The sequence below is a fragment of the Pholis gunnellus genome (assembly GCF_910591455.1).
Source record: "Pholis gunnellus genome assembly, chromosome: 13".
NCBI lineage: Eukaryota > Metazoa > Chordata > Actinopteri > Perciformes > Pholidae > Pholis > Pholis gunnellus.
Window position 1 is genome coordinate 8,518,996 of NC_136540.1, and position 13,897 is coordinate 8,532,892.

At 44.1% G+C, this 13,897-nt stretch overlaps 1 protein-coding gene across 3 annotated transcripts in view; it reads left to right on the forward strand.

Moving 5' to 3' along the window:
• Positions 1-381: 381 nt before the first annotated feature.
• nbeaa (neurobeachin a) overlaps positions 382-13,897 on the forward strand; it is a gene marked incomplete at both ends in the record, with an annotated part of 82,852 nt that continues 69,336 nt past the window's right edge. For all 3 annotated transcript variants that reach the window (XM_079172192.1, XM_079172190.1, XM_079172191.1), the window contains one exon: positions 382-678. In XM_079172192.1, coding sequence (XP_079028318.1) covers positions 382-678 — 297 coding nt within the window. The remainder of the gene's footprint in view (positions 679-13,897) is intronic.

Here is a 13,897-nt window from a genome sequence, read left to right on the forward strand (position 1 = left end):
AGCGCCCTACCAGAAAGCTACCGAGTGCGCATGTGTGGCTAGCGCGCGCTGCCGCAGACAGGGGGCGTCAACATGGCGTTCTCTCCTCGACGACCGCACTGACTGCAACCTGCCAATGAGAGAGAGAGAGACAGAGAGAGGAGAGAGAAAGAAGCGGAGGCTACCATTCTGTCATACCTCCATCCCTTTTTTTCCAGCCCTATGAATCCCGACACATTTCCAGGAGGATAGGGTGACTTCAGAGGGCTTTCGAAACACCGCTCTCCCTTGTTTTTCTTCTGCGCAGTGGATGGTTTTTGTGTAGCAGCGGACGCTCGAGCTTGCAGACCAGGTGTGAGAGACAGCGGCGACCGCTCCTCTCCTCCCTGTTTCCAAGGGGAAATGTCGAGCGAGAAGCCGGTTTCAGCACCACCGGGGTCCACTTCTTCGCTCACGGACACAGACCGAGACTCCCATCCGCCGCCGGGCTCCTCCGTCCAGCAGGTCGCCGCGGGCGCTGGCTCCGGCGCCACCGGGGAAAGGATGGTGTCTTCAGCCGGCTCCATGGTCCTCCCGGCCGGGGCGATCAACCCCGCTGTCCCGATCAGGAATATCCAGATGAAATTCGCCGTGTTGGTGGGCCTGATCCAGGTCGGGGAGGTTAGCAACAGGGACATCGTGGAGACGGTGCTGAACCTGGTGAGTGTAAAACATGATGCAAAACTGTTAGAAACACAGAAAGGCAGCCATAGAGCACAGTGCTGTGCTAACCCGCTATGTTTTATTTACGATGCTTCACTCCCATGTTTTGTGTGGCTTTCAGGAGATGATGTCATTTGTTTGTTCGGATGATGGGATGTGGGGGTTTTCTTTTTCTGCAGATTAAAAAAAAAGAGCATTCACGAGGCTGTGTGTGTGTGTGTTTTGGGGGATAAATAGGCTGAAGCTGTATTATTGTAAAGCCCAGAGGAACTTAAAGGAAAGCATGTGACCCCACGAAGGCATGAAGGGTAGTCTGATCACCAGCCATTGTTGACTAAATGACCAGTGTTGCGGTGCAACAAGGAAAACACGTTTGCAGTTTAAAACTGTAGTGCACAGGGGAAAGTGTGTGCAGGCTATTCTCTCCATGACCCCGATATGTGCCCTGAAGTGATGCATTGAGGTTCCAGCACACGGCGAATGGCTACAATGTTGCGCACAACACGCGAGGCACCAAACGGAATTATTTCGTTTCCCCTAAAGAACGAAAACACTGAGGCATGCACTGTCTGTGGAGCAACTGAAACAAAAAAATCAATCCAACACGAACAAAGGCCGACTAGCATTATGCTATCCATCGACATATGTGTGTGTGTGTGAGTGTGTGTGTATGAGAATGGCTAAAAATTATGCATGGGCCTATTGTTGAAGGCAGGGCCCTGCATCCTGTGCGCAAAGGAGTGATGTATAGGTAGCTGAGACATGGCCAGGGCAACCGCGATCATTTTTATTTATGGAGCAGTTGTACGTCCCCCCCCCCTCCTTCCATCTTTAGGTTGAGTCGGCGATGCTGGGCCTCCCCTACACATGAGAGGGTTTTAATCCAGGCTGGGTGGTTTTTTTTGGACGTATTTCCCTGTTACGAAACAGAGGAGCGAAATGCACAGCAGACGTAGGTCTGGAGGACTAATGCGTTAGGAGGATATAGGACGTGTGTGTTGGATGCTGCCAGGCTGTTTTTCCCTCCTCCGTGCATCAGGCGATGGCGTGTACTGCATGGTGTTACATATCTGCCAAAAGAGGGGGGCTCTGATCATTATTCATTCTCTTTTTGAGGAAGAAGTCGAACAACGTAGACGTAAATTATAACCCGATTTCAGTTCAGTGCTGTCTGGAGGTGGACTATATCGGGGTCCTATTTACTCACTGATGCTTGGAGCAGGACAGCCTACATCTGGGCTAAACCATTTCCCTCGCAGTCAGTCTGGTGAGCCGTCCGGATTCAGGTCGCCCCCCCCCCCCCCCCACAATCGATTATTGGTACTACACAGAAGAGCAGAGGGGCTTTGCTGGCTCACTCCGACCTTGTCTCCTTCCCTTACAACCCCCCCCCCCCCCCCCCCCCCTCGCTGGCTGCATGCATGCTGATAACCATCCATCCTGTTCCACAGCCTCCTCCTTCACTCTGGAGGGGCTGAGAGGAGAGATGCTGCCTGCATAGACTGGCCTGGCAGGGCAGCGCCATGCATTTAAAAGCAGGTGGAGAGGAGGAGGAGGAGAAGAGGGGGTTGATGGAGGGTGGGGGAGGAGAAGAGAGAGAGAGAGAGAGAGAGAGAGAGAGAGAGAGAGAGAGAGAGAGAGTGGAGGAGGATGAGGTGGTAGGATGCTGCAGTGGCTATGTGCTCAGAAATCACCAGCTGATGCAGCGGAAGAGGAAAGGACTCTGCATTGGTCCACATCGGATCATCAGAGCGTTCAACTGAAATGGACCCCATTTCTTTTGCATAAATACCTGCGTTTAGGCCCACATGTTGGTCTGATGCATTAACACACAAAGGCCTGACACCCTGACAAATTAAAGCACTATGTGTTATCCATACAAAAAGCTTTACTTCCTAAATCCTGAATTGAACAATCAGTTGTGGTTGCGAGGCTGCCAATAGCTAAGCCTGTTAGGGAATTCTGTTGCCCAGCTCCTTAATTAAAAGAGTTGAAACAAAAGAGGTGTGGAGGCTGGAACCTCAGCGGTCATGCTGCTGGTACAATGAGTCCACTGTGACCCAAAAGCTGATCCATTATTCCAGTCAGTGTGGGAGGCCACAGCAGCCACATCCACCGTCCACCGCGGCCGTATTGATCAGATCCCACTGCGGCTTGGGCGAACAGATGGCTTGTCGGCTGGATCGGATACTCTCCTTGTTCTCTACGGTGTGATGCTGGCCGTTGGCGAGTGATGAACTGCACTGTCTCTAGAAAGAAGGAGAAGAAGAGAAGAGAGAGAGAAGACAATAACAATCAACTCTGGCCAGAATGCCTGCTGTACTGATGCTGATACAGAAACCACAGAGCACTGCTGCTCTGCTTTAAATACAGCAACTGTGCACATGCAGTGCATGCATACAGCATAAAAACACTTGCATTATGTGTGTGGGCTGCTGGTGCTCAGTTATTATCATCGGCAAGGCATCACAGTTGTCAAGGCAACACTGCTCTTTGACTGCCTGCCTCCAGACGCTCGACCACCTGGTGTTGCTCTCCACTTCCGGGCTTCTGTCACAGTACGCTGCCACAGCATCTCTCTCTCTCTCTCTCGCTCTTTCTTTATCTTCATCTTTGTTTGTCTCCTCGTCTCCTATTATACGATAATATGGTCGTGGCTTGAAGCCGTCTAGTACTAAACATCTTAAACTTTAAAGGGCGCACACTAGTGCAGCTAGATCTTCAGTGGGATCGTCAGTGAATTGGATTGGTGATGGGCCACCATGAGCCACCAGACTCTGGATCTCTACTGGAGGGATGAACCATTTTTCCAAAAGATATTGCTTGATTTTGTGTGAAAAGCACGTTGGGTTGCTTGGGTCATTTGTTATGTTGCTCTTCTCATTTGCTATTTCTTTTATATGCATGTGCGTCAAGTCTTTTGAGTATAACATGATAAATCTGAAGGGTCTTTAGATGATAAACGGGACAGGGGAGCAGAACAACGTAAGATCGATTTTTTACTTGAAAATTGCTGAATAGTTCGACATTTTCCAGCCTCTAAAAATAGGGAAACAAAATATTTTCTTTGGTCGAGCTGGTCATAACCCATAGACATATTCAACTGCCGATGATGGGTCACAAGTAGACATTTCTTTGTTTGGTCGGAGGCCTAAAAGATTGGGGACCACTGTACTACACCACACCCTACAGGACAGGGTACTTTACTTTCCCCTTAGAAATACACGGGTCAGGTTTTAGTGTGTCCTCAAATAAGGTGTGAGGTGTGCTCAAAAAAATATCCAATCACAGCTAGCAAATATCTTTTTTTTCCCTGTAAATATCAGTCTACGGTAAATATATGGAAGAGAAGTTAATCATGAAGGACTACCTGGCGCTTTACTATCTGTCTTTGCTTCACCCTCGCCGTCCAACAACGTCACAACATTCTGTTTTAAAGGTCAGACAAATTGACACAGACAAATGGAGCAGCAGAGGTACTGTGACGGATTTAAAATGCTGGAAATCCAGCCATCCACTTTTAGCTAGTAAGGCTTACTGCTAAACTTCCCGCAACTTCATCATTATTGCCATTTCTGTCCACAAAGAATCACTCCAAAGCTCTACTTTGAGTCTTGTGTTCACCAGAGATGTGCTAAGTTTCTTTGAAATAAGTCATTCAGCATGAAAGAGCATAAAAAAATGACTTAACGACTAAATTAATCTTAGTTTTTTTGTTAATGGTTCACAACTTAGGCTGTGGTTATTGTCTTTGACATGATTTAAATTGTGACGTTGGATATTGGAGGAAGTGAGGAGAAATCTCTGTTTGAAGAATGGAGAGGCGTAATTCAAATGCATCTACAGGCAGTACTGTCAGTCTCGCCTTAATACGGCACCAGCTGTGCTTATTTATAGACAGCTTTATCTAGTTGTTCTGTTTCTTTTTGGGATCAAACTGGAGTGTTTGTCTGGCATAGAAAAAGATTGGTGGCACACTCTGCCTCACTCTTTGTCTCCATGCACATTCTTTTTGCTCTTCGTTCTCTCTTTTCACCTTCCTTTCTCGGTCAGATGCAATATCTTCTGGCACTGTCGATCCCCCCCTGCGCCCTTTTAGTGGTCCCACTGAGTCTCTGTTAGCAAATGTCTCATTATTCTTGTCCACACACTCCACGATCGCCAAGGTCAACCAATATACCGAGTCCGTCACTCACGGACCCAAAAAACACACCCACAGACATATAGCGGGACAAACAGTAGCAACCTGGGCCGGGTGACATGGAGCAAATCAAGTATCACAATATTATTGACCAGCTAGAACAGTTAAGTTCAGAAAAATCCATAACTTTACTGTAACGCAGCCTTTTAAACCAGGAAAGGACACTCATACAATGTTTTGATATCCAAATAGACGATATATAGTCTCATATCACAATATTGATATATATATATATGGATGTCTCTCTTTTTCTGAAGGATAAACAACCAAACAAAAATAAGTGAATCAGAATCAGCTTTATTGGCCATGTGTGTGTACGCATACAAGGAATTTGACTCCATTTTTTTCCGTTGCTCTCAACGTACATACACAGAAATTGACAAAAACAACAACAAAGTAGAACAAAGGTAAGCATAAACATTTAACTACTATGTGCAAATATAAATATACAAACAAAAGTATATATATGAACATAAAACACAATGACCCTACGTCTGGAGAGCAGGGCCATCAGTGCACAGATTTCTAAAGGAATATGTCGCCCAATTTAAAAACGTGTTACGTGAGTATATGTTATCTCGCCCTGAGGTGTTTTTTTTTGCAGCGTAAAATTCAGTTGAACTGTTTTCCGAGTTTGCCCTGTGGCTGCATGCTGAGGGCAGAGGCTAACTATTTCCCTGCAGCACTGTGATGGGATAACAATGCGTCATCGTGTGCTCACAGCCATGCAGATGACTCTCACAGCAAACATCCCACTAATAGACTGTAATAGCCTTGCTGGTCTGCGTAGATAATGATCTTTGATGGACTTTAATTAATACAAAAGACATTTAACGGTTTTCAGTTATGGAACATAAGCTTGGTTTGGTTGTACTGCTAATAACGCACACAATTAAATGAGCTCTATACAGCATCCCTATTTTATTATCCAATGAATTGGACGTCGGTTGTTTCATCATCAATTGCTCGTGTTGCCTTTCGTGCATTTCGATCAACATTTTCCAGGAGAGTTTTGTGTTGCTATGAGATTGTTGCCTTTCTTTCTCTTTGTGTTGGCGCTGCTGGCCTCCTCTTCCTGGTTTGTGTCCAGGCAGTGTTGCCTTTTGCCATAAAGTGACTCAACTGATTTTTTAATGTGAAACCTAAATCAGTAGCAGACATTGTGAAGTAGAGTAGAGGCCAGTCGAGATCGCCAATGAGCTCAGCGGTGGTCTCATTTGTTTATACTTTTATTATTATAGTAATATCTTTTGTCCAAATGCTACATTCAACCCCTTTTTACTGTGCATGGATAGCCTATTAGCAGTTATTGTGTAATATCCATTAAATTGGGACAACAACAAAGTCAGAAAACAATGTTATCAGGGCTACTATTTTGATAATTAGTCTGACCACTATTGTCTTGAATTATCATATAGGGCCTGATCAGACAGAGCACACCTTACTACCATTTTTTTACGCTAACGTTAGCTTAACCCAAACCATGAGCTGTACGCTACTTAATAGCTAATAGTACACAACTTACCCGAACTCTCAAGTACCACACTCATTTTTTCTGTCAACTCAACTCAATTAATCGACAAATCGTTTCAGCTCTACATGTAATATTAGTTATGTTTTAACTGAATTCATTTCTGAATAGCAGAACTGCTGGTGTAGCCTGTCTTCATGAAGGGAAGGGAACATTAGCCTCGGGCTAATGCTGCAGTCAGGAAAAGAAAAACATTCGGAGGAACCCTGAAATTTCAAGACAAACACAATGTCTCAGAAAGAGGATGCACACATTTTGCACGTGTTCTGCAGGCCTCTGCGCGATGCTGTCGGGGGTTATTTTGGAGAAAGACTAGCTGCTGTAATGCTGCAGAGAAGCTTAGTCACTTTGCGCCTCGGGGCTACGGCCAGTGAGCAACGCTAGCTAACGGTAACAACCACGTTGGTGCTGGCCCAAGGAACAAAATCACAAGTCAACATGGTTTTATACGGGCTGCCACTTGAACGCTGTTTCTCACTCTGTCTCACACACACACACACACACACACACACACACACACACACACACACACACACACACATACAAACATACGTGCTGTGGAGGTGGAGGACAGTGGGTGTGGCTTCCACTGCAAGGTCATGAATGGCTTCGCTATCTATCACACAGCTGGGTTGTCCTGACCCCAGCATGAGCTGGAGAGAGACAGAGAGGTGGCAGCAGTTGATATGCGAGGGATGCTCGTCTTCACTCTAGTGAGACAGTCGGTAAACTGAGTTTTAGAGGGGGAGGGGATTGAAAAGCCTGTGATTGTCCTTCAGGTCCTTCTTTTCTTCTTGAGTGTACCAAAGCTCCAGTCCAGCTCTATGGTGTACTGTGGGGGTCTGATGAGTTCTGCCCCCCCCCCTGTGGAGCCTCACCACGCTGTGTGTATCACTACTCTCCCCTCTCCTCTGCTCCCGGTGATGCAGGAGTGCCGGGGACCTGAGTAGACTGGGAGTGCTTGCACACTTTTTTTTTTTTTTTACATAAAAGCACGACGCCTGCTAGAGATACCTTGACATTTTGAGTTTTAATTGGCCATTTCTCATCATCATTCGGTTGTCACACTGGGAGATTAGCCTCTACTGGCTTGTTAGCATGGTTAGCGTTCCTCTGTGAAATTGAGTTCACACTCTTGAGGCATGCCAGGCAATCTAGAAACCATTTCCACCTGACAAATATCCAAGGAGAGAGAGAGAGAGAAAGGACAAATTACAAATCTAAAAGTGTAGATGTCCCTTAAACAACAACCCCCAAAATCCTCTTACTAGCAAGATTCTCCATAGTGATCGCCTTCAGAGCCAAATGTATCTTTCTAAAGAATCACAACACCATTCTTGTTCGAGTCCGATTTGTCTATGTGTGAAAGTGTGAGTCTAAACCGTCGACCTATCCGCGTCTTACAGATTCTATATTCTGCTCCCCTCCTCATTCTTCGTTAGATGCTCTTTCCAGATGCTGTTCCCCCCCCCCCCCCCCCCGAGGATAAGCCACATCCGATTTTGGGTGAGGGCAACTTCTGGGAATGGGGGGAACACAAGAAATAAATGTCCAATCCCTGCTTAATGACACCTTTTGTTACTTCTGTGTCGCTTCCTTTGTCTCTCCAGTCTTTATCTCCTCTAAGCACATCCATCTCTCTAACCCCTCGGTGTAATCTTGTCCCCCGCTCCCTGAATCCCTAGTCGGGTGAATCGGCTGGTGGATGAATGTGTATGATCCCTATTGTGAGGAGGTAATGGAGCTGTCTGCAGTCACATTTTCTCCACTCACTTTCTCCTTCCACTCATCTTTGCCACGTTTTGAGCTGAGGAAAGCTTGGAGGGAGACTATTTGCTGTTAAGCATACGTCTGCCATTCTGTGGCCGTGCTTGTGTGAGTGTGGATGAAGAGTTGAAGAGGAGGACGGAGGGAGATGACAAAAAGAACTTATGCTCTTTTTTTATTTTTAGGATTCTTGCTTCATTGTCATCTTTTCAGTGAAGACAAAGACAGAAATAGATGTCCTGTTGAAGGTCGTTGTTGTACTGTATCTTTGACCTCTTACATGGAAGGAGAGTACTGCACAACCTTTTCTAATAGTGCTGTAACAAGTCAGTTTACATTGATGCCAAAATCGCCACCAGACGTCAGAAATCTATTATAAATTAATTGCATTGGTCTGCTACAAGAGTGGGTATTGTGAATTAAACAGAAATTTCACATGCAAAGCATGTGCTCATTGCAAACTACAGAACTATAGATGTAATCACTGTTAACCCCAAAAAAATCACACCTCTGCTTGCTTCATTCTTTACATCCCTCATTTTCAATTGCAGGGATTTCTCCACTATCTTAACTATTTATTTAATGAAACTTGTAATAATTATACTGACTGGTTTTGTTAAATACCTGGATATTTTCAGAGGAGAAGTCTAGATGATTGTACACTGTTTAGCACAGTCCTCCAGTGGTGAGATCTTATCAAAATATACTTTAATAATAGAAAGTGAAGTAACAAAAAGAAAGAAACCCACAATAAATGGTTGAATTTACTCTGTAAGGGATTTTCGCCTGTACCTTTGTTATATTAATGTTTTTTTATTGAGGGTTTTTTAATAAAGCCCCAGAGTCCAAAGTAACGTCTGTGTAATTTTACTCAATACATTACTAAAACTATAAGTTATCAAAGTGTTATTTGATACATTTTCTGCTGTTCCACTCGGTCTAATACATTATTCATTTCTGCACTGATATCCATATAAAGGCTACAGGAAGCTTGTGCTCTTGATTATTCTTGTTTTCTTCCTTCATGCTCCTTATTTCAACACTATTGTGTCTGGCAGGTTCATGCCTTTGTGTCTGGCTCTTTTGTGTTTTTTTTCCCCTAATGTGTGTGTGTGTGTGTGTGTGAGAGAGAGATTATTGGGAGTAGGTTGTGGGTGTCACTTCTATAGAACGTTATTACAGCACATTTGGATCAAACATGCTGTTGAAAAATGTTTTTGGTGCTATGTTTGCACCTGTTTGTTTGTTTGTGTGTGTGTGTGTGTGTGTGTGTTTCAGTCTGGCATCCGTACAATGCACTAATCTTCACATTATAACAAGCAGCTTTGTTTAATTTACCTGGTGCTTGTGCGCTGTTGTGTGCCCCCAACATCCCAGAGAGTTGATAAATGAGTGTTCCTAAAAACCCTTGCTCTAGTCTACACCTTCATCTGCACATTTTCTCTGGCAACACACACACACACACACACACACACACACACACACACACACACACACACACTCACACACATTCACACAAATATACTCGCACACTGCTCCCTTCCTTCTTGTAGCCCACATCATTGCCTGGCAGGGGTGATTTTATATTCATGCTGGCCTACTTCGCTTTTCTCCCTTGGCTCCACGCACACACACACACACACACACACACACACACACACACACACACACACACACACACACACACACACACACACACACAAACACACACACACATCTGCTTTACTGTGAAGTATAGCTAACTGTGAAGCTATTCATCATGCTGCATACTGCAGTGGCCGAAGGTTGATTATAGCAAACTTTGTAGTGTGTGTGTGTGTGTGTGTGTGTTTGTGTGTGTGTGTAACTTCAGCATTCAAGAACTACTCCTAATGTTATTTTATACCTTTGACATCTAGCATCTCCCTGCTATGCACATACATCTCCTGCAGTCATTAAACACCACATTAAACTGGTTGGTAGATCTACACTCGCTATCAAACCAAAACATTTTCTGTTTTAGAGTCTCATCGCTCACATCTGTAGTCTGCACTGAGTGAACAATGAACCAGGACTGCATGTTCTCCCCCTGAAATAGACTTAAACTAGCGAATGCAGATGAGAGCTGCGATCCCTAAAGGAATTCATCTAATAACTCCACTTCAGTAATGACAGAGAGCTGTGGATGAACGAGTGGGTTAAACAAGGATTTTTATGATTTGAAATGGGGATTTTTTTTTCGTTGATAAAACAGCTCAACTTGATACGAGACAGGCCTTGGTAATGCTTTGAACACTCCAAAGAAAACCAGCTCAACAGACCAAACAGTGGCACAATATGCTGCTTTATTGTTTCCCTTTTCTGTGGCTGTGAGGCTGGCTAGTACTGCAGCGACATCGTTTTTTTAGCACAGATAATGAAGTCCGGTCTGAGTGCTCTGGTCCATGCCAGCAAGGGAAATAAAGAACAGTATCCTCATCTACCGTGGAGTACTGAGACTTTATTCAACAATATCATTTTGTGTGGTCGCCGACTGTCGGTGCAGTAGTGTTGACCACTATATAGTGGAGTAACGTCTACCTTAGCAGAGGATGAAGTCGCTCTCCCTCTGTGTGTTTAGTTGGACATAGCATAGCATAACATTGTATATGAGCGTGTCCCACAAGCTAGCTCACCGCCGCCGCTCTGCACTGCGCTCATACGGCGCTTACAGCTGATCACGCTGTTAGCTGTTTGAACACTGTTAGGTCTGTTAGCTGTTTGAACGCTGTTGGCTCTGTTAGCTGTTTGAACGCTGTTGGCTCTGTTAGCTGTTTGAACACTGTTAGCTCTGTTAGCTGTTTGAACGCTGTTAGCTCTGTTAGTTGTTTGAACACTTTAAGCTCTGTTAGCTGTTTGAATGCTGTTAGCTCTGTTAGCTGTTTGAACGCTGTTAGCTCTCTTAGCTGTTTGAACACTGTTAGCTCTGTTAGCTGTTTGAACACTGTTAGCTCTGTTAGCTGTTTGAACACTGTTTGCCTGTGGTTTGCGCTGTTCGCACCATTCGCCGCGAACCGCCGGCTCAGCCGCCGCCATGTTGAGAGGCAACAGAAATGTATTTAGCATCTTTAAATATCATCGTCTATGGGCTGTACTCTGCTAACTGACAATGCTAACATGCCAAGACTAAGCAGTTATAATGTTTACCATATAGTCTCCATCTTAGCTTGGTGTGTAAGCATGCTAACATTTTAGTTTGGCAGGTATTTGGCCACAGCTAGTATTGTAGTAGTAAGTATTGGACAAATTTAAATTTTTACCTGCTACACAAAGCAGATAATCAAATAATGAACTGATCTGACCCATCTTTAGTTATCTGTACAGCTATCAGTGCAATACCCCGTTGGTAAAAAGAGATTGAGGATTTTTGCAGCCAACAACTGGCAGTGGTGACTCACTGTTTTACCCCTCCCGCCTCCTCATCCACATCCTCCACGCTGCTCCTCAACCCTCACCGAGTCACCACGACATTCAGTCTCTGGTTCCTGGAAAACTATTAGGCTGAAATACCAAATGTGAATGCAGAGAAGCACACTCTTATAATCAAGCTAATGAACGGATCCAAAAAGGTCTTGTTAGAGTCTGTTTTTCCGTGTTAGCAAAGGGAAAATTGGACATTTTAGATCATACTCAGTTAGACAATGAATTGATTAAGTGTTTATATATATAATTTTATTTTTTTCTTGCCTAGGGGACTGAATTTGCACTGGGATTATTTTTGCCTTTAGACTTAATATTTATGGTTTAGGATCTGTCTGTATTTGTTTTTCTGAACTGACTCACACACCCTCCTACCTCAGCCGAAGGGTTATTTCGTTTCCTGATATTATTTTTCACTTTGCAATAGCACTTGATGTCTATATATATATATTTAAAAAAAAAAATCTTAGTCTTGCAATCTTTTTTAAATCAAATATTTCTTTTCGTTTCTCTGTTTGGCCTTCTCCTGTATGATAGCGTGAGCTCTCAAGGCTGTGAGTGCATGCTAGCAATAGGCTTTGATATTTGAGAATGGATTTTCTGCTGATGTGACCTTTGGATAGGAAATAGTTTTTGCCACATTTCACGTTTGATATCCTCATCTTTTTCTTTCTAAGGAAACCTCTTGATAACACTCAAACTGGGTGTATTTAAGAATATGATACTATTGTCGTAATTAGTTTTATTTGAACACGTTATATTATTTGAATGGCATTAGTCTGGAAATGGAGTTGGTCTACCTCATTGGCCGCTGCCCAACTGAATGGCGGCTGCATTGGGCTATTTAACTCTGAACTCAGCTCACTAGCTCTCTACCTAATGGAAATGAAACATCTGATCAGCATTTCAGTCTCTTGTCTACCTTATTAACAAATCGATATTTGTTGCAGATTTGAAGCATTTGAAACTCTGTATCATACATTATTGCAGTTGAAGGTTTTACTTTGGTTACTCATATCTATTAGTTATCCATTAGTATCCATGAAAATGTCCTCCAGGAGGAAGGCACTGTTTGTAAATTATTCCATCGTAATGGAAGCTATGACATAAAGTATTAATGTATTAGATCCCCTAAGGGCATGCAAATAAGGCAAACCTCCCAGTGTAAAACAGAAGGAGCTGATGTGAAAAATATGGTTTATGTAAAAATTTTGCATTGGTCAAAATATGCAAAAGATCTGAACCGTAGTTGATCACCACAAATGCAAACTTCTAATGGTTCCTTTTTTTTTTTTTTTAAGGTTTTACTTCCAAAGTACACGCCTCTGACAACTGCTACACTGTTACTGCTGTACTTCAAACAGCACCAGCTTCAAACAGTCTGAAGACAGGCCTGTAGCACAGAAACACCTCAACACTGGAGAAGTTGGTGCGGATTATTTGCGCCAAACGTTTAAATAATAACAGTTTTTATCTAACTGTTTTAAATGTCGAGAGCCAAGTTTTGCTTCGGCATGACGGGGTTCTGTGTGTTTCGTCTGCTTAGAATTAGATTCTCTGGGGGTCTAACTTGACTTATGATTATACGTACAGTATGTGTGTGGTCTTTTTGCTCAATAACAAATTACTAATCGTGCTCCACTGACCTCTCCAACCCTACTTTCTATTTGTGTGTGTGTGTGTGTGTGTTTGTGTGTGTCATTCCCGACCCTGTCTTATGATGATGGATTACTGAGACTCGTTGGAGCTGCTTGCTGCCTCTCTTATCCTCCATCAGCTGTGGCTCAATGGAACAGTACTCTCCATTGTTTCAGCGGATGGTGAACGCGTGCACAATTCTCTGTGTGTGTGCGCGAGTGCTTACAGTCATGCATGCACACATCTTATCTGCTGCAGCACATACACTCAACCGAACCAAACAAACAGATTAGTGATCCTGAGTTGCCACCAGCCTGGCCTGAGTCTGGTCTGCAGGGCTTATCTGCTGACCCTTGAACTTAGCATCAGCTAGTCGACACCTGCCTCATCCCACAGGCAGACACACGAACGAGTGAGAAACACTAACACGGCATACGAAACACATTTGTTTTGTCATCCAGTCGACCAGATTTCGGTCCCACGTCTCTATTTCCATCCGTGATGAGCCCAGTGAGGTGTAAGCAACATGCAGGATGCCCTGTAGGACTCCACTTCCTGTCAGCGACTTTGACATGAGCACATTTGAGATGGCCTTGTTAAAGTACATCAGCCTTAAGTCCTTCCTTCCTCAACTCCCGTGA